Source organism: Miniopterus natalensis, chromosome 2 (assembly GCF_054644295.1).
Source record: "Miniopterus natalensis isolate mMinNat1 chromosome 2, mMinNat1.hap1, whole genome shotgun sequence".
Lineage (NCBI taxonomy): Eukaryota > Metazoa > Chordata > Mammalia > Chiroptera > Miniopteridae > Miniopterus > Miniopterus natalensis.
Window position 1 is genome coordinate 149455267 of NC_142082.1, and position 22205 is coordinate 149477471.

At 36.1% G+C, this 22205-nt stretch overlaps 1 protein-coding gene across 1 annotated transcript in view; it reads right to left on the minus strand.

Annotated features, from left to right (window-relative positions):
- The window catches only part of LRRK2 (leucine rich repeat kinase 2), a 115742-nt gene that overhangs the window by 48155 nt on the left and 45382 nt on the right, over window positions 1–22205 (minus strand). Inside the window, exons 16-25 of the mRNA XM_087814726.1 lie at window positions 21932–22071; window positions 19775–19903; window positions 19533–19703; window positions 12990–13248; window positions 12024–12212; window positions 5630–5748; window positions 5029–5098; window positions 4319–4536; window positions 1659–1909; window positions 1222–1370 (exon numbers count right to left, since the gene is read on the minus strand). Coding sequence (XP_087670852.1) covers window positions 1222–1370; window positions 1659–1909; window positions 4319–4536; window positions 5029–5098; window positions 5630–5748; window positions 12024–12212; window positions 12990–13248; window positions 19533–19703; window positions 19775–19903; window positions 21932–22071 — 1695 coding nt within the window. The remainder of the gene's footprint in view (window positions 1–1221; window positions 1371–1658; window positions 1910–4318; window positions 4537–5028; window positions 5099–5629; window positions 5749–12023; window positions 12213–12989; window positions 13249–19532; window positions 19704–19774; window positions 19904–21931; window positions 22072–22205) is intronic.

Genomic DNA, 22205 nt, shown 5'->3' on the forward strand with positions numbered 1-22205 from the left:
AAGAAAAGAAAAATGAGGTAAGGGACACTGTAATCATTTTAACTAGATTTCTACTGATTTCTACAAGAACAGCTACCAATGACCTCTCATTTAATTTGATTTCTATATTCACGCTGAAATTTTTTTTTAAATCTACTTTTAAAATAAGGTAATATCCTTAATACCACCACTAAACATTAAAATAATACATCACAGTTATACAAATCTTGTAATATGAAAACTAAACAACTATCTAAATATAAATTCATCTGTCCAACATCTATAAAAATAAAAATTAGAATATTCAATTCAAATTATGTGATATTATGCAAAATATATTATAGATTAATTCAGATTACTCGTAAGTAACTTTAACAGAACACTTTAGAATATAATACACAGCCCTGGCCAGTGTGGCTCAGTTGGCTGAGCATCAGTCTGTGCACCAAAAGGTTGCTGGTTCGATTACCGGTCAGGGCATGTGCTCAGGCTGTGAGCTTGATCCCCGGTGGGGGTGTGCAGGAGGCAGCCAATTGATATTTCTCTCTCACATAGATGTTATTCTCTCCATCTCCCTCTCCCTCCCCCTTCCTCTCTCTCTAAAATCAATAAAAGAACACATTTTTTAAAAAGAGCATTTAGAATACTAATACACAATATAAAGACAAAAATTCTTAATAATACCATCCCATAAAGGGTATTCTATGCAAGAATAATGGATGCTACTTAAAAGTATTATTTGATCATGTGATCTTAAGAGATTGGGAAACATTAGGTAAAAATAAAGTGAAATATTTCAGAGTTCTCAATGTTCTGGTATATATGTCATGAATTTCCAAGACAGAATTACGGTATGAGGACCTCCAAGATCGCCAAACCTCCCTTCTCTCCCACTATTCATCCCTCTCTGCCTAACCTCCAAACTCCTGGCAACCACTAATTGTTTTAGTGCCCCCATAGTTTTGCCTTTTCCAGAATATAATATAGTTGGACTCATACAGTATGTAGCCTTTTCTGCCTGGCTTCTTTCACTTAGCAATATGCATTTTTTAAGTTTCATTCCTGTGTCCATGGCTTGACACCTCATTTCTTCTTAACACCAAACTAACTTTATATTTGAAACTCCAGCATAATATTTAAACTAAAATGATACCTTTAACTCCCCACCTAAAATGTCCATATATGACTCATCCTGTACTATCCAAAAGTACTGTTAAAGAGAAGACTCCCACAAACACTTACCAAGAAAATTCATCCTGGCGCTGAAACTCTCCACTTTAGGACAAGCCTCAAGAAAGTCCTCTGACAGGGATGAAATGTGGTTTTTACTGAGGTTTAAAATCTTCAGTTCCTTCAGGCTCAGAGGGGGACACATTCCTGATATTTTATTTCTAGTCATAAGAGAGAAAATGAAGATTAAATTGCATGAGCTCATATGCTTTAAGGAAAAACAATAACAACAATTTGCCTTCAAAAGAACAGAATCAAAGCAGACATCAATTTTAAAATTACTTGTGAAAATTTAAGTCAACTGATGCAAGCTGCAGTATTAGCTGTCTCTGTTTTTTATCATATCACTGTTTAAAACTTACTACTGTAGAAATAATGTCAGCATATTTTGTCAACCTTCCAAAACTCCAATGTAAGGCAACCCTCTGTCTTTAATGAGCCCTTCTTACCCTTCTAAAGTGAGCTGCTCCAGTTTCTCTGCCACATCCCCCAGGTTCTCGGGAACAGAACACAGCTGGTTATATGACAGGTTGAACTGTTTCAAGGTGGGACACTTCACTGCAGGATCCAAAACGACCGAGGGTCCGATTTCATTTCGAGAGACATCAAGGTTGGCGATGCAATTCATTTTCAACAAGTATGAGGGGAAGGACGTGAACTTGTTACTGTGCAAGTCCAAGTGTGTCAGACACTTCAGCGTCTGGAAAGATAATATTTTCACATTCTAAAATGAGCCACCTGAGAAACTGAAATTTAGCTAATATTTCTTCCTCCCATACCTCTGGTAACTGGAACCATTAAGGAGTTTTCCAAAGAATTGAAAACATAATGCACAAGGGAACTTCAGTATACTGACTGACCTAACCACCTCTGCTCGAAAATGGGAAAAACCAGGAAAAATATGGCAGGTAGGCTTTCAAAAGCAGGGTCACAAAAATAAGATTTACAGTTTAATTCAGCTTTTTTGGTAAATTATTCCTGCAACAAGTAAAAATGGAAGCAAAGTAGGCCTCAACAAATATTTAAACTAATGATTTAATGAGTAAGCAGTATAATACAACGTAATCCTAGGAATACATTTTTTAAATACTAGCTTTTGGAAATTGTCATACATTTTAATATAAATAAGATTTAACCACACGTAAAAGTAGTCACTGTATATGTTTTATTTGGAACCTCTCCTTTTTAGAGAACTTTTTGTTTCAAATCTCTAAACAGCAACCTTGCCATTTACATATTATGTCAGTTTTTTAATCTTTGCTATGAATTATTATCAAAGGGCTAAAATATTAAACAATCACTTCCCTGTGCTCCTCTTTACGCATCAATATATTTATCCTCATGCGAAATTCTAAAGAGTTTGATGTGATTATGAAGGCTTATTAATGGATCTGTCCCCCAGAATATATTTCAAAATTTCTGCCATTGTTTCAGATCCTACCAGATTATTCAGAAGGAAAGATTTTAAAATTATTTAAAATTTAAGTATATTTAAGTGGTGTCTTTCTCCTAAAGTTTGTATATCTGGAGAGAGAGAAGAAAGAAAGAAAGGTGGCCCCTCCCCGCTGCTTCATTCCCAAGGCTTAATCAGGAAATTTTGTTGTAAAGAGATCCACTTAGGCGGGAACAGAAACTGCCATCTAGGGGTGTCAATTTGAAATTTCCTTAAGAGAAGGTTCTGAACAGGTCCTGTCTTTGAATGCCTTAACGCAGGTCACCTTGCCATGCTCTCTTCAAATTCCCTCTCCCTCTCCTCCCCCTCCATCCGGGCTGAATTCTAGCTTTCTTTTACTTACTCTTTAACAAATATTTATCGAAGGTCTACCACATGCCAGTATTAATTCCTTCACAAGTTAATTCGATAACCGTCAACTGGGCCTCTACTATATGGCAGGCCCTACTAGGCAATGGGGACAGACACAAACCATCCTGACACAGTTCCTGTTCTCAAGCAGTTCACCATTCAGTGAGGAGAATACACCTCAGATAAAAATTTATAAACGAATGAGCACTGGGGGAGAAGTTCCAGGGTGCCGTGGAAATGTAAACCAGGTGGGTAACCAACCTAGTCTGGAGGGAAGAAGGGGAGAAGAGATGCAGAGGGTAAGGAAGTGACATTTAAAATGACACCCTGTGACTTGGAGATTTGGGTCAGGCAAAGAGGAGGAGGAGAGAGGCCACATTTTAGACATGGTTGGGGGGGAGTGAGGCAGGGGGAAGGGGCCACCTTTCTTTCTTCTCTCTCTCCAGATATACAAACTTTAGGAGAAAGACACCACTTAAACATACTTAAAAATCATGCAATGTTCCTTTTTAAATGCCTCAAAATTATGGTAAATTTTATAGATTAAAAAGGGGAAAAAGTATTTGCAACAAAACGAGCTTTAGAAAAAAAACAAGTGTATCTTTTATCAATCTTTACAGTTCAAAGAAATCAGGTTAATAATTTAAACATTCATGGTAAGATTTTTTTAAATTTGTCATCCTAACTTCTTTGACTTCTGATCATTAGTACATAAAAATGATGAACAAAGTCAATATTCAAAGGATTATCCTATCAGAGGACTATTCTATACCTTAATTTTTAAGAAATGAAAACTTGGAGCCAAAAAATCAATTTTTAATTTACATATAATTTTAAAGCTTAATAAGTGCTTTAGGAGCAGTTTAGTCAAGCCTCTGTATTTGGCAGATGAGAAAGAAAGGCTTAGAGCAGTCAGAGTAACATGTTCTTATCATTTGGTGGTACCGACCAGTACCACCAAACCAGGTCTAAGTCTAGTCGACCTAGTTTATGCAGCTTAAGTGGTCTTAAGGCAATTAAATAACTGAAGGCCTAACCCACATGCAGCCTTCAGCGACTTCAACATGTACCCTGGATCTTGAGGACATTCCTTTTTAACCACATCTCCGTTTCCAGTGCCTGCCCTCAAAGATGTTTCTGAACACCGCCCAGCCCAAGATCCTTGTGTGGAAACCAGAAGAATCGGGAATGACTGTCCAAGGACCCAAAAGCAGAACCTTCTATTTAAAGATGTACCCATGCACGTCAAATATACACGCAGAAGCTCTCCAAACATCCAGAGGTTATTAGGAAAGTTCAACGCACTTCACAGAGGCGCTGCGGGAAGGCCGTGAGCGCGTTCTGGTGCAGCTCCAGCCTCTCGAGGTGCTCCAGGTGGCCGCTGACGCAGCACCGCTGGCTCAGGGCATCCACGTCCCTCAGCTCGTTGGCCGAGAGGTCTAAGGACGTGATGCACTCCCGCTCGGCAGCCAGGGAGGACGTGCTGTCAGACTGCCTCGTGTGGGATGCGAGTCTTGAGGACCCTTTTGTCAAAAACAGACAAACAATGGAAATATAAGCAGGTGATTTGACCTGGCAAATGTTTATTGATCACCCCATAGCACAGGCTCTCTTCAAGGCACCGGAGATTCAGCGAAAAACCAAACTATGGAACATTCCAGAGCCAGAGATGGAGAGCAAATAATAAATATTTAATCAAGCGGTATTAGGAGTGTCAAAAAAACAATAAACCTGAGAAAGAGATAAAGAGTAGCACAGGTCAGGGTATTACTTACATTTCAGAAAAATAGCAGAAAAAATAGAAGTGCCCTATATAACATTGTAAAAGGGAAATTTTCAAATCTGTAATTATATTTCATTTTCCTACAGTCTGTGGAATCATTGGGTAAATATAACTTGAAGGTTATATAAGATGAAACGGGCACCAAGAAAGTTGGAACAAACAGAAGAAATTTTACAAATACTGTATTCTGCTCAAAATATCTACTTACTTATGATGACTTTCAAATACTTACTGAGGGAATCATCTGAAGACAGTATTTTTCTTTTTTGCTTCAGTAAATCTTCATGATCAAAATTGGGTCCCTATTAAACAAATAGACATTTATACTACAATCACTGTCCGTTTTGGGAGCGCAGAGAACATCCTATCTGGTTTCCTTAGGAATCACTATAAGATTTCTGTCTAAAATAGTCATGGCACCGTAAGACAGACACCTAGCTGGGGCGCCACACACATGGCGCTCTGAAAAGAGAGAGCAAAAAGCTACGAAGCGTCCTTAGTCCACGCAGGGCGAAGCAAAAGCAGGCTTGCATTGCGGGGACCTGTAACACAGCGTTTATTCTTGTATCGCTATTTATTAATTATTGTCTAATTTTCCATGTGAACAACTGTAAACCTACTTTTGCCCCACCCTGTATATGCTCCAAACAAGCTCAAAAGTCTACAAGTGTAAATTTAAAATAATATATATTTATTTATATTCTGATATAAAGTTTTCATACATAAGGAAATTTCTGCACCAATAGTTCCTAGTTTTTTTTTTTTAATCACTAGCTCAGTTATCAAGAGCATGTCAGTAGCAAAACACACAGAATAATCACAGTCGAACTTACCAACGAAGCGGAATGCCTTTGCAAATTTGGCGAGCAACGTTGCAAGGCAGGGTCTCGGTAAAATTCTCCTACGCTAATTGAATTGGACTTCTTTTTCACAAGAAATGAACCTTCACTTCCTATTTTTAAATGAAGGCAAGTAAGAAATGTTTACTCAATTATAATATGGTACAATAGTCAATCATAAAAAATTAAACACATTTTCATTAATGGAAATTGCCCAAATCTTGTTGTAACATCTTTAAAATAGAAACAACAAACTACATTGGCTTTTCACTTCCAAAATTCAGTTACATTTTTCTTCATCCAGAAATATTTACTGAATCGTTGTCATAGACTAGACACTGAGTAAATGTTGGATAGAGATAAGCAGGAAAATAATCCATGCCTCATATGAGCTCATAGTACAGTAGGAAAGGGCCAAGAAAAAAAATAGTTACACATAGAATAATAAATACATGCATGTACTGGAAGCAAAGAAAGTTCATGCATAAATCTGATCAAAGTTATTCTTTTCTGTTTCTCTGAATTCTTCTTAGAAAATTTTCAAATCTTGTGTTAAATATTGAAATCACACTTTAAATTATTTAACATTCAGCAATCTTGAATACATCTCTAAATTTCATATTTTATGGTTTCATATATAAAATAACATTAAATAAACACATTGCATTTAGTTGGCAATACTGTTTTGAGAGAGGAGAGATTAAAACTACTTTTAAAATTATGGATTTAAAAAATAAAGGTCAATAAATAAATCATATTACTAATGATAAATAATCTGAAGGCATTACTGAAAAACTATGAAATTAAATTCCACTACTCTTTATCTTAGAAGCATAATTTTAAGTGTCAAAAAATTATAAAATCTACGTATTCAAAAATCAACTTTACAATATTCTATATAAACTGTAAAATTGATACAAATACTTCCTACTTGATTCATTATTAAAATTTAATTTTATCCTAAAAATTAAATTATTTTAGGCTTAAGCATTTTAACAAAAGACTTCATAATTTAATTATATTTACACATTTTAAAATTATTACATTTTCATAATTATCCCCTTTATGTTTGTGAAACTTCTATTAGCATATTGTTTATACAAGTAATACATACATTTATGATCATTTTTATGTTAGCATTTCTAATGTTTTCCTTTATTTAAAACTATTTAAACAGAATTCTTCTTTTAGCCATGATGGAGGCACAAGCACTGACCTTAACCAACCCCCACAAACAACTGGAAAATTAGACAAAATATTTTAAACAACTGGTTTCAGACACTGGGCAACAGACAGTGCAGTCTCTGACTAGAGAAAGAAATTATGTAAACCTTAAAATCACCCTGGCCTTCTGCCTCAAGACAATCTGAGGGCCAGAGGAACCCGGAGAATAAATTTAAACAAAGCTGGATGGCTTTCCTGAGATGATGAGATGAAGACTAAGCTGGGAGTTCAGGCGCAGAATCGTGGAAAAAGAGCTCCAGGAACCTGCAGAGAGGTCTCCCAGAGATCCACACTACCCAGAGTTCTTCAGGAGGAAGGAAACAATGATACTAAATGCAAACTTGGATCAATATAAAGAGGTAAAATCATCAAAAAAATTAAAACCCTAGCCCGGCCGGGCGTGGCTCAGCGGTTGAGCATCGACCTAGGATCCAGGCGATCAGGGTTCGATTCCCGGTCAGGGCACATGCCCGGGTTGTGGGCTCGATCGATGACTCTCTCATCATTGATGTTTCTGTCTCTCTCTCTCCCTCTTCTTTCCTCTCTCTGAAATCAATAAAGATATATTAAAAAAAAAAAAAATTAAAACCCTAATTGTTTGTACACCCCATAACAGAGCTTCAAAATACAAAAAGCATAAACTGATCAGATTAAAAGAATTAAGAAATCCACAATTTCAACATTTCTTTCTCAAGTAGGAGAAAAATCAGTAATGACATGGAAGACTGAAAAGCACCATCAAGCAATAGGATCTAGCAGACATGACTCCAATCAGCCAAATACATATTCTTTTGAATTTCAAATGGGGCATTCACCATGATAGACCATACGGTAGTCCACAAAGCATCTCAATAGATGTAAAAGGACGAAAATCATCAGAGTATGTTCTCTGACCCCCCAAAAGTTAAATTTAAACCAATAAGAGAAAGTTATACAAAAAAAAATCTCCAAATATTTGGAAAATAAACACTCTTCCAAATAACTCATGAGTCAAAAAAAAAAATCCCATAGGCAATTAGAAAAATTTCAAAGCTGAATATATACAGAACATATAAACATCATAGGATGCACCTAAAGTGCTTCTCAGAAGGATCTGTATTGGTCTTGTTCATATAATAAAATAAGAAAGATCTAAAAATCAGTTTTCTAAGTTCCACATTAAGAATCTATTTAAGAAAGAGCGAAATAAAATCAAAATAGGTAAAATAAAGAAATAAAGATTAGAGCAAAAATATCAATGAAAAGGAAAAAGGATAAACAATAGAGAAAGTCAATAAAATAAAATTCTGAACTTTGAAAAGATCAATAAAACTGATAAACTTTGACCTAGACTGAAGAAGAAGAAAAAGAAAAGACATAAATTGCCAATTAAAGATCAGATATCACTTCAGATATTACAAAGATTAACAGAATAGTAAGAGAATTATTATAAATAACATCTAATAAATAAATTAAGCAACTTATGTGAAATGGACAAATTCCTTGAAAGTTGCAAATTATAAAAACTGATGCAGGAAGTAATAAAAATCAAAACAATAAATTTACTAAAGTTAGATTTATAATTTAAAATCTTCCCCCAAAACTCTATACCTGCATGACTTTACTGGTGAATTCTACTAAACAGTTAATGAAAAAGCCCAACAGTGTGGCTCAGTTGGCTGGAGCATTGACCTGTACACCAAGAATGTTAGAGATTCAATTTCCAGTCAGGGCACTTACTAAGGTTGCAAGTTCGATCCTCAGTCATCACATATGCAAGAGGCAACGGATCAATGTTTCTCACATCAATGTTTCTTTCTCTCTCTCTTTCTCTCTCCTCCCCTCTCTAAAATCAACAAACATATCCTTGGGTGAGGATTTTTAAAAAAAAAAAAAAACAGTTAAGAAAAAAATAGTATCCTTCCTACACAAACTCTTTCAGATAACAGTAGACTTGGAAGCACTTCCCAATTTATAACTCTAATAGTACTCTCATAATTGCAAGGAAAAGTAAAACTACAGACCAATATCCTTCACAGGTGCAAAATACTTGACAAAATTTTGGAAAATCTAATCCAATAATGTACAAAAAGAATAATACACCATGACCAAGTGATATTTACACCAGAAATGCAAGTTTGGTTTAACGTTAGAAAATCTATCAATATAATTAACCATATTAACGGAATAAAAGGAGAAAATATGCCCATTTCAACACAGACAGAAAAGCATTTTCCAACGCCCATTAGTGATAAAAAGACTCAGCAGACAATTATGAGAAAGGAGCCTCTTCAAATTGAAGGCTGTCCATGAAAAAAGCTGTATCATAATTAATCATAAGATGAATGCTTTCGTGCTACATTTGGCAACCAGAAAACAATGCCTACTTTTTCAACTTCTATTCAACACGGTACTGGAGAACCTAGCCTGCGCAATAAGTCAATAAAAAAAAAAGACAGGTCGGAAAGGAAGAAGCAAATGGGATCACTGCAAACATAGAAAATTCTATAAGGTCAACAAAAACGTGTTAGAACTCATGAGTTTAGCAAGTTCACAAGATAGAACATGAAGATACAAAGAATCGTATTCCCATATACCAGCAGTGAACTATTGGACACTGGAATTCAAATACAATTCTATTTACAATAGTTTCAAAAAACATGGAATACAAAACATTGCTGAGAGAAACTTTAAATGACAAGTAAATGGAAACTTGCCACATTAATATGTCAGAAGACTCATATTAAGTCAGTCATCAATGCCCCTAATTTCTTTATAGGTTTAATATAAAGTCATTATTATTTACATATTAATTCTATATTAATAACATTAATAATATAGTACTTACATATTAGTTCTACATAAATGTATATAAATATTTGTTCTAAGAAAAAAATCCCAGCATGAAATTACTTGATTCAAATAAATATGGAAATGCAAAGAACCTAGCTTAGTGAGAAGAATTTTGAGAAAGAACAACAGCAGAAGACTTACACTACCTGATTTCAACACCTACTATTAAACTAAAGTAAATCAAGATAGTATGGCACTGGCATAAGCATAAAGATATAAATCAAGTGCACAGAACAAAGAATGCAGAAGTAGAACCATACCTATACGGTCAATTAAATTGGACAAACATGTCATTAATTCAATGAGGAAATGCAGTATTTTCAACAAGCGATATTAAAACAACTGGACATCTACATGGAAAAAAACATGTCAATCCACTGTCACTGTACACAAAAACTAATTTAAAATGGATTTTAGACATAAATGCAAAAGCTAAGATTTTAACACTTCCATGAAGAAACATACAAGAAGATAATTATGAATTTAGGATAGGAAAATATTTCTTAAATGGGACAGAAAAAACACAAACCATAAAAAAAAAAAATTTAAAAACTGCACTTTATCAAAAATTTTTAAATCTGCTCTTTGAAAAATAACCATAAAATGAATTTTTAAAAAAGCTGTAACTGAGAGAAAATATTTGCAAAGAACTTCTACCAGAATATATAAGAACTCATAATAAAATAATAAGACAACAATATAATTAAAAGCTAGCAAAGGATTATTATACTAAGCAAAATAAGCCACACAGAGAAAAACAAATACTATATGCTCTTACTTACATATGGAATCTAATGAACAAAATACACTGATGAACAAAATAGACCCAGAGGCACGGATACATGGAACAGACTGACAGAGGTCAGAGGAGAGGGGACGGGGGACTACATAAAAGAAGGTGAAGGGGCTGGCCAAAGATCATATCTGCATAGCCTGTGGACACAGACAAGTGTGGTGATGGCCGGAGGCAGGGGAGCGTGGCTGGGTAGAGGTGGGTAAAGGGGGAAGGAATGGGGGACAACAATAAAAAAATAAAAATAAAATAAAAACTATCCATTACATACATGCACTCATTTAATAAAAATAAAAAAAATGTTAGCAAACAATGTGAACAGATATGTCACAAAGAAAATACAAGAATGGCCAATAAGAACATGAAAATATTCTCAATATCAATAGTGGTCGAAGAAGTGAAAATTCAACCCAAGTGAGCTACAACTATGCCTTCACTAGAATGGCTAGAATTAATTCGACTGACAATACCAAGTGTTGTAGGGTGGCAAGGATGTAAAGCGTCTAGAACTTTCACGTATTGCTGGTGGGAGTATAATATGGTACAACCATGTTGGAAAACAGCCAGACAGAAAAGAGAACACACGGTATGATTCCGCTTATATGCAACTGGAGAAAATACTAATGTAATCTACAGCGACAGAAAGCAGGTCAGTGGCTGCCACGGGCCGAGGTTCGGGAAATATTTTGTAAAGAAGCAAAAAGGGACTTGTTGGATAACAGAAATGTATAACTTGATAGTGGTGATGATTACATGGGTGTATAAAATTTTCAAAATCCATGAAAACGTATACTTAAGATAGGTGCATTTTATTTTACAGTAATTATTTTTCAATAAAGTTTACTTTTAAAAATATTTAGACTTGAGACATGAGATCTTGGAATAACTCTTACTTTTTGCCCTCTCAAATAACTTTTTACTCCATCACCCAAAGTATTCAATAACACTATGTTAATTAAAAAAAGCACCTCACCCCACTTTCACCGAACTGCGTTTCATCAAATACATCAGCCCAAATCACTGCCATCATATATCTTGCCATGTCAATTTTTAAAAGTTATCTCAAGTGAGTTATTAAAATATTAAATATTATGTTTAATTCTAATAAAGGTAAATATATTTTATTAAGTACTTCCTATTTGCCAAGAACTCTCCCAGGCAATTTATATATATTTTATCTAATTGTTATAAATAATCCCGGAAGTTTGGCAGTACTACTTTTAACAAGGGTAGGGGGCTTACACAACCCAGCAGGGGACACTGTCAATGATGGGACATAGATTCTAATTCCAGTCAGTTTGTTTTCCCTGTGGCAGTCTCCGTTCTCCGACTGAAGGCAGTATCCTAACACGTGAGTGTGGAGAGACTTGACAGCCACTGCCTTAACTGCAGTGAGTAAGCATCACTATTTCCAATAATAAACACATTTTCCTCAAGTTTTTCCAAATAAATCAGGATTTTGTCTCAATTCCTATTTTTCAATGTCAGTGTGTAAGGGTTTTAAAACATAAAGGGAATTATTTTTTTTATAATAAATACCTTCGCTATCTAGGTCATCACTTTGACCAAACACACTGTCCATGTAGGACTCGGGGATGAAGGTCCATTCGGCAAATTTATCAAGTAGTTGTTCAGAAAAACTCCCATCGCTGCCTGAGGCGGCTCCCTCTTCCGCAGCACTCTTCATCTGGTATCTGAGGACCATTCTTGCTAGGGTAGATCCGATGTCTAAAAATAAAAAAAAAACACCGGCGACTTAGAGATCAACCATTAAACAAACCTAAACATGTATCATACCCAAATTCCTTATACATTCTCACAGTTCTAGAAAATTGTTCATTCCTACTTTCAAAGTCACTTTATCATTGTGATGTTGCATGTTTAATGGGCAGTAAATTTTAATTTTCAATAAATCATAGAAATGTATACAAAGCTTTGGTGTAGATAACAAAACTGAATATTTATGAAACTAACTTACCCAGGGAAGGGCCTGGGCTTTGAAGCCAGACTGGCCTGTGCCCAAATCACACTAATGCCACTTGTGAGCTGTATGAGCTCCCTACGTGTCAGTGTCCTCACTGGGGCAGAGAAGGCGACAATATTCACAGCACAGGGTCATCGAAAAGATTAAATGAAATGATGCACATAAAATGCTTAGCACGATGCCCAGAACATAGAATATGCTCAATAAATGCTATACTTTTTTTTATAAACTATTTCCTAAGTTATTCATTCTTTTGGGAAATTACACCGAATTTCAAAGTTAACATCCTTCTCATAACTTGGCATAGTTCTCATTGTCTACCTATAGCCTGGGAAATTTCTTCCAATATCCCTTTCAAGCAATTCATGACAAAAGGAAAAGACACAGACACCTAAACTCTTACAGTATTTCTGGCTTAAGCTGCGCCAAACTGGAATAAAAACTAACTAAAATATTAGTGACTTTAAAAAAACACACACTACTAAAAATAAGACATAACAAATGTTGCTTTGAATACTTGCTTGTTTCTTTTCTTAAATTGCATGTCTTATCTGGAAATAAAGGACCAAGCCAAGAAGGTTCGATTTTTCCAATACAAAATCCTCCCAGGCATATGCTGTTATTGGCCAGGTCCAGGGCAAGCCTCCTTAAGAGCAGGCTGATGGTCTGGCTGTCGCCTTTCGCGATGCTTATGGTCAGCGCTCTCCGCACGTCTTGTTCACGGGACCCACCGTTCAGTAACAGTTCCACCAGTTTGGGACTGCTCGCTTTTTCACATACCTATTAAAGAAAAAAATATATATAAGCTTATTAAAAACCCAGATTTCTTCCTTTCAGGAGACTGGTAAATTGAACTTGGTGTAATTTTTACACGCTTAAATTTAGATAGAAACAAAATAAAATAAGGCAAAACTCATCCTTGAAGTAGACTAGAAAAATAAGATTAGCACCACACATATAAGAGTAGCAGAAATCAAAAGCGCAGAAACGTGAAGTCAGGAGTACTGAGGCTTATACTTTCTGGGTTTCTGTTTGCTCACTGGAAGACATCTGGCAAACTAGTAAATGCTTACTGCCCCCACCTTCATTTGTAACACAGAATGTAAATGGTATAACGTTTGTTAATGCCACGTGCAAAGGACAGGCATTGCTCATTTCTGGTTTTCCTGAGCTCCTCAGGACAAGGATCTGAATTACCACAAAGAAGTATCTTGTCTCTCAGTTTTCTACCTTCCCCGAAATGTTCCGTTTTCAGAGATGTGCTCAAGGTGGGTTAGGTTACCAAGTGCTACAGAAACTAGTGTCCACTGAAGCACAGCACATTGGCCCCACTCAGGAGCAGCTCCTAGAAGGCACAGAACGGGGTATTTTACAAACAGAAGTCCAGAGTCATAGGTAATGGAAATATTAGATGTCAGGTACTGTGCTGAATCCTCTACATACAGGATCCATAATCCTTATAAAATAAAACCCTAAGCCGCAGAAATGGTTACCCCATTTTATAGATGAATAGTTAGAAAGCATGTGATTTGTCCAACCTCTTAAAGCTCCTCAATAAGAGACTTAGATTTGAAGTCAAATCTGTTGGCTCCAAAGCCTACGCTCCTTAAAGGACCCAAACTTAAGGACTGAAAAGGAAAAGGAAAGATCCTAAGATCCAAGGTACCAGCAGAAGGAGGAGATTGGGGGAAAAGTCCTGAATTCTCCAGAATTAAAGTGTGCCCAAGGGATTGGAGGGGGCAGCTCTGTGGTTTGATGGCACCAGCTTAATTCCCGCGTCTCCAGCATCACCCACCTACAACATACTCTCCCCAGGGACACTACAGTCCCTTTCTACGCTAGATACAACCAGTCCACTGGGAGGGTGGCAGCAAGGATTAACTTTGCAAGAGACTCTGAAGCTCTTCCTTGAAAAATGAACTTCTTTTTGCTGCGTGAAGAGCGGAGTTAGACACTTAGGGCAATAGAAATAGCATAAGGGAAGGTCATGAGGTTTGAAACACTGCATATTGTGTTTGGGGGAAAGTCCTAGAGCACAGGGGTTTCCCCTCATGCACCCCTCTTCCCCCAGGCTCCCATCCCACTTTGTTTAACATAGTATTTAGCACACTGAACCACACATGCCTATCTGTTTTATAACTAGAAAGGCATGAATGCTATTGTAATTCAATTTGTAGCTCTGCAGCTTAGTGTGATGCCTAAGAAATATATATAATTTAACTAGCAAGTTAGTAAAATCCTCTTTAAGGGTTCATGGGGGATTTGGGTAAAAGGGAACAAGGGAGGGAAGAGCTAAAAACCTCAATTACAAATGCCCTCTCTTGTAGCCCAGCAAACTTTTATCTCTAAATTATGGCACCTATTGTTTACCTCATATTAAGATAATTTATGTTTTTTCTTCCCTCCTTTCCCAATACCCACTTAGAAAAAAAAAATCTTGAAACAGGAAACCCCCTTTATATTCTTTACTAACAATCTAGCACTGTGCCTTCCTCATAGAAGGCGCTCAGTACATTTTTGTAGAGATATTGTCCTTGGGGGATCCAAACAATCCACAGTGACTTTAGGCATATGGTGCCATGAAGAGATATACCAGAAAGTGCATTAGACAAAAGAAAATTTTGAAAGTAATTCCAACTTCATGAGAGGGAAAAATACTGCTCAGAAATACACAGTTTTGTATTTAAATAATAATTAAGATAATTCAGAATATAACCAACGTTTCTCAAAAGTATAATTTGATCCTTTAAAATCCCTCATCTAATTTATAATTAATGCAGCCAGCAATCGAAACAAAACATTTTAAATTAGCATTTGAGAATGAACAAACAACCCAGCGACACCACCACCATGAATCTGTTGTATAGACAAGAGATTAAAGCAGCCAACCGATATATTGAGGCCTTGGCCGAGCCTGCTCCACTTCAGACCACAATGCAACCAGCTCAGAAACACAGAGGCGACTGCAACACTGAAAAAAATATACAGCACTTTAAAGTGAGTCAGATTACCAGGGAAAAGTCTACAATGTTGTATAACAAGTTTAAAAACATGTTTTTGGTTGGCGAAGGAGATTCTGTAATCACACGAGTGCTGAATAAATCTCTTCTCGAACAAAGACAGCATGAGGAAGCAAATAAAACCAAAGATCGAGGGAAGAAAGGGCCAAACAAAAAGCTAGAAAAGGAAAGAACAGATTCAAAGACCCTAAATGGAGGCTCTGATGCTGGACGGTTATCAGCCACGACGTGACGGCGACGGCGACAGGGAAAGCAAACGCGAAGCCAGCAGTGAGGGCCCCGGCGAGGAGAGGAGCCTGAACCACCCGGAGGGTTTCTACCCTGGATGGCTAGCCTGACCTATACGGGATACAAAGGGCAGCCGAGAAGTTTGAAACGGTTTTATTCAGACTGCTGAAAGTTTTAAATTTTTATAAGCATAGCTTTTGATGTTTAAAACTTGTTTGAGGGGAAAAAACCCCTTTGGAAGTAAACATTGCTTAACTGTACTTTGTGGTAGTAACAGCTAATTACACAGCACATGTGAGGGGAGATTCGTTTAGGAAGTGTTGAGCTGCTTTCCAGACATTGGCTGGAGCATGTTTCAATTACTGTGTGTTAATGTGTAATTGATAGTAGAAAAAAGTTACATTTTTTAGAACTGTTACTTATATAAACCTTTCCTCTTTTCCCAAATACCGTGGGTTTTGTGCATAGTTTTCACAAATCTTGAATTTATCAGACTGTCTTTTCAGAAGTTATACATTTTTACGGTAGACAAAATGTTACTTCAATATAATTATTCCTCCCTCCGTCTACCTAAAGTTAATCTCACCCATGGTCTACACGGTGCTGTTTATCCTGCTGCTGTGTAACAATGTGTGTTCTGTAGGCATTCTTGTATGACATCCACCCTGACACCCAACTGACAATTCTACAAGGTACAAAACTCATGTTAACTTTAGAAGGGAATTTATTTTATTTTATTTTTTTTGTTCAAAATATCACAGATGTCCCTTTTTCTCCCCAGTGACCCATTCCACCCTGCCCCAGCCCCCTCCCCAGTCCCTCTGCCCATCATTGTCCGTGTCCTTGGGTTGTGCATATGTCCATATAAATTCTTTGGTTACTCTCTCTCCCTCCACCCACCCGCCCTCCTCCATCCCTCTGACATTCGTCAGTCTGATCCATGCTTCCATGTCATTGAATCTATTCTGTTCATCAGTTTATTAAGTTCTTTAGATTCCACATATAAGTGAGATCATGTAGAAGGTAATTTAATTTTGTGGCTGGGAATTCAGTGGTCACATGGCTTGCCTGCAGAGAGCAAAGTGGGTGTATAGAGGAATGAATCTGGCTCTAGGGTTCAGCCACCTAAGATCCTTTACAGACACTAGTAGCTGAAACTGAAAACTAAAGGATAAAAGTTTATTTTTGAAAGATTTCTGAATTTTTAAATAAGCCACGCTCATTAACAAAGTCACTCAGTAGTATTTCTTTAAATTGGAAAATAATCTATGATCCTTATGCAGTAAATATATAAGGAAACTAACCTATTTGAAAGCATGGCTATATCAGAGGGGAATTCTTGTTTCTGTATGGTACACGTGACAGGATTGCAAAAAGTGGAAACATTAGTTGCTCTGAGGCAGTAGACAAAGTAAAGGAGTAGTTTGATAGTCTGTAAATTCATGTATATGGACTAAATCAGGGTGAACCAAGGTTTACACGCAAAATTTAAGGGTCACTTAACAGCATTTCTAAGATAATTTGATTAGGTCAGTTGGTAGTTGTTAGGAGCTAAAAAACACTTCTGTTTTGAAACTATTAATATGGGGAAAAGGCTTTTAATACTTTAGGGTTTGCATGTGACATGCATGGTATGTTTTGACCTCTTGGATAACTGTTTTCACCTACAGATACTTGTTTTCATCACTGATTATTAAATTATTTCAACAATTAGAGTTTCACTTTTGAGAAGTCTTACAAAGGAAACTAGGACCCACTGTGCTGAAGAAACTCTTGCTATTATATCTGTTTGGTCCTTAGTACTATTAAAAACTAAACAGATTATTCTAGTTAAGCCATAAGTCTCAACATGTAAACTTGTTTTGATTAAAGAATTTTTCTGTCAAACTCTAAAAGAAAAAAAGATTAAAGCAGACATTCAGGAGGCAGACTTTCCACTACTCACCAGGAGAGTGTTCTTAGGCAGTTACTTACCCTCTCTGTGCCTCAATTCCTGACCTGTATAATGGGGATAATACTAGAACCCACTGGTAAGGTTGTGGTGAGGGTTAAACTATGTAAAGAGCTCAGAGCAGTGCCCAGGTGGGAAGGAATACCACAGAAGTGTTTATTACTTTTATTCAGGTTTCATTATACTTTCTCTTCCCACCATGATTTGAAGTGTTTGATCTTCAGGTTTCTGTTCAGGCATTTTCACATCCAGAATTAATCTTCTGTGTTCTTCTCTGCCACTCTCAAACGTCAAGTCATTAAATTATCCTCAGAAAGCCTAATGAGATTCACTCCACCCTTGCTCTGACTAGTCCTTGAGTATGCAACATTGGCACATGAATAGTCTTGATTAGCTTTGTACAAGCACAAAATAAGATATGCTCAATCAATCTATGCACATAATCAAAATTTATTATTTGGTAGACTAAACAATCTGACAGTTAGGATAAATTCTTTAAATTTAATACACCCATGGATGTGAAGATCTGATTTTCTTATTTGTTTTTATTTTTTAATTTAATTTTTTCCATCACCTTTTATCTCCTCTATGCCCTCTAGCACCTCCACCCGTCCCCATCCACCCCTGCAATCACCACACTGTTGTCCATAAAAAATAAAAAATATATAAAGTATTATGTTTAAACGAACATAGGAAGAAAAATAAAAGGCTTTTTGTATAGAAAGAGTTGGATAAATTGAGAGAGAAGTAGAAAGCACTTCCTATGGGACATGTAGAGCAGCTGCGCTCAGGTGCTTCTAGGTATATTGTTTCCCAATGAAAAATCTGAAGGGGAAGTTTCTTTTCAGTTCTCTGGCATGCCCCAAAACATTAATGCAATGATCTGCAGAGATCACAAAAGATACGCAATAAAAGCATTAAATTACTGAGGGAAGTAATTTCATTACCTTTAAAATAGAGAAGAGATTCTTTTTAATGTTACTGGCTTTAAAAACTTTTGACTGAATTTAAATAATTTGATGGTTTTAATGCATAAATTAATTGTGCATGAAAATGAGTAACAGGTTTAGTTTCTTTTTATGCAGATTGCTAATTAGTACTAACTTAATCTTACAGTGGAAAATCAATTTGAATCCACAGGCAAGTGAGACATTAAATAAAGTAAGGCTTTAAAAATAATTAGAAAACAGTACTCTGCTGGTTATCTAATAGTATATATTAAATCACTACATAATTGCTTTGCTTAGAAATGTTATTAACTTTCTAGAAAATATACATGATGCTACCTGAATGCTATCATAAACTCTAAAATTTATACAAAGACAAACTTTAAAAAACACATAATGAGTGTTACTAAATACGTACTGAATTCACATTGTAAAGCTGAACATTGTACATTTCTACTTTCATACAACTCACAAGATATACAAGAGGTGTACATACGTTGTCGCGGACTTACAGAAGAAGTTAAGTATTTTTATGAAGGTCGGGAGTCTGAGGAGGGCTTCATCCAGGAAAGAGAATTTGGGTTAGAATTTGAAGGAAAGGTAGAAGTGTCTGCCCAGAGCAGGAGGGAAAGGAGAGAAGGCAGGCAGGACCAATTTGTACAGAAATGTATAGAAGGAGACACATTTGAAAAGTTACTTATCAACCTAACAAAGTAGGTAAACAAATAAAATGAAGGATTAGACGACAGTACCTAAGGACTCTTTCCCTCTGAAATTCTGTGACTCTAAACTCCTACTACAAATCGCAGTTGTGCAATAAGCTGGTAAATTCTGTAGTGAGGAATAATAGGACGTAATAAGTGAGAGCTATACAATGGCAGAGTCAATAAAGATGAAAGTGTCATCTTAAAACTTTACCTGACAAATTAAAGGGGCTCCCTCCTTTGCTCGATTGACATCGGCTCCCAGCAGAAGCAGGCATTCGACCATGATGCTGTTGTTCTGATCACAGGCCCTCTCGAGCATCACACTTTTTAATTTATCATCCATAGCTAATTTTGCAAAGCACTTGCAACAAAGGTTTAGAAACTGAAAAGAATGGAAATGAGGATTAGAGTCAGCGAAACACATAACAGTTAGCATCCAGGTGACAAATGTACCTGTTGGTCCTTTTGTTCCAAGAGGCTGGAAGACATCTGATGAAATATTACGGACTCAAAGGAATGGTGCACCAGCAGCTTGGAAAAGGTCCCTGACAACTCCAGCATGGTCAAGACTATCTGAAATCCCTAAAAGTGTGACCAAAAATAGTAATTAAAAAAAACAAAAAAAAAAAAACCATAAGCAATTCTGGACAAAAAGAATAAATAAATACAAAACAGAACTTGTATATGATACTTAAAACCTAAGTTGTTCACTTAACTAAGTAAATCTACTTATTGGGTTTGTATTTTAAAGCTATAGACCTTGAAACAATCCTCCTATAAATACACCCTGCTCTCTCATGACTAAGAAATACAGCAGGAGCACAGAGAACAAAATGCTAACTAACAAACTACTGTCTAGCAAAGCACGAAAAATACCTAATCCACTAATATTTGGCTTTTAAAGGTCCCTGTCTGAAATCAATCCTACAAGATGAAAACCAGATATTAATTTGGATGAGAACAGCACAGTCAGCAGGGTTACAGATCCAAATAAGCCGGTAAAGTAACATTTTTATTATAAGATTGTAATGAGATTCTCTAGACAGCCCAGCATTTTCCGAACATTTTGGGCTTTCTTTTAAAATTTTAACCTCAAAGAGACAAATGTGAGCCCTGGATTTCATTCATGTTCGGAGACGCTCTGAAGGCACTCTGCAGTTTACATCCTTGAAGCAAATTATTTATAAAGAACTGATCAGTCCCCCCTTACTTTTCAGTAATATTTCCAAGAGTTGTCTGGGCTCTCCACCCAGGTGATATGTGAAGGAAAGAATGAACTTTTGGCTTCACTATTATTCCGTTTTGGTAAACTCACCAAATGTCAATTTAACTTTTTAGATTTTTAATATCTGTGTTAATGAAACCATCTAAGTATTAAAATAATTACTTTGAGCACTTAAGATGCTGAGTTTCTACAAATACTTCCTACATTTGATATGAGAAGTAGTCTTAACCTAGGCAGGTCTAAGGGACAAGTGGTCTCCCCACCTCTAGAGCAGAGGTCCCTGCAAACTCAAATGAATGCAGCAGGGAAGCAGGTAATGCACATGTGAAGGAGGCACATGATTCAAATCAAAAACATATAAACACACAACTTGCCAAATAAAATATGTTGGCGGGCCGAATTCAGCCCCCTGGCCAATAGTTTACAACCTCTGCTATAGAGATCGTAGAATTTATGCCCAGATAAATTAACACTGAGTATCTGAGAGTCCCACACCTGCACAAAATCATTTCTTTCCCTTTGGATTACGTTTAATCAATTCTGCCTTGGCTTTACCCAGTCCAGGTGGAGGCATATTATAAAAATCAGATTTATAAAAGGCATTGTTCTTTATAATCTAAGAATGTTGTATTTTTAGCAGCACTTTATAATTTAAAACTTTCTATCCATTATCTCACTTACTAATAACGTCTCTGCAAAGGTTAGAACCTAGGCATGTTTATTCATGGTCAATGCTACCATTTATGAAATTATTTGCTGAAGGAGGTTTATGAAAGTTGCAAACTCTATTACTGAAACCACAACCAAGAGAGAAAATCCTAAAGAAACTATTTGTTTTCCCAGCAGTGGAGGGAAAAGAACATCCTGAAACAATTTATTTCTTGAATCTCGCCTTAATTAACTCTAAGCCAATATCTTGGATTCCTAACAAAAACAGTGATTATATATCACATTTAAAATTTTTCTTGATGAAAAAATCTTTAAAATATTGTTTCACTGTAAGAAAAAAAATTCAAGGGGCAAAAATACTACAGGGAAGCACCCCACAACAAAACACAGAGAATGACAAACTTCAGAATAATTTTAACTTCTATTTAGATAAAATCTATGCAAATAAAGCTCAGCTACCTGGTATTTCTTTAGCACACTCTCTGCTCTTTCATGGAAAAGACAAACATGCTGATTTTAGAGATTTCATGATGAAACTCAGGATCTTTAGAGAGTCAATCTACTTCTCTTCACCTTCTCTAATTAAAACACTAAAAAATTATAGATGGTTTTTAATTAACTAGAATATCTTCATTAATGTAAAGTGGGAATTATACCAATTGCTCTGAAAGAGAAATCTGCACAAGATTAAATTCTCTTCAGGATAATACACATACTTTAGTCTGTAATTCAGCAATATCCTTAAATCGTTGTAAGCTGGAAACCAGAATCTTTGCCAGCAGGTGCCCAGTTCCTAGGAATAAATTCTTCTTTGTAATCAAGCATCCTATAAGACTTAAACCCAGACACTGAATTTCTAGAAGAATAAAGGGGAAAAAATGAACAAAATTAATTGTTTTAAATCTCAAAACTAAAGAAAAAATTAAAGACATTCCACCAGCAGCTTAAGACCTATAAAAATCTACTCTAAACCATGAGTTTGAATTGTAC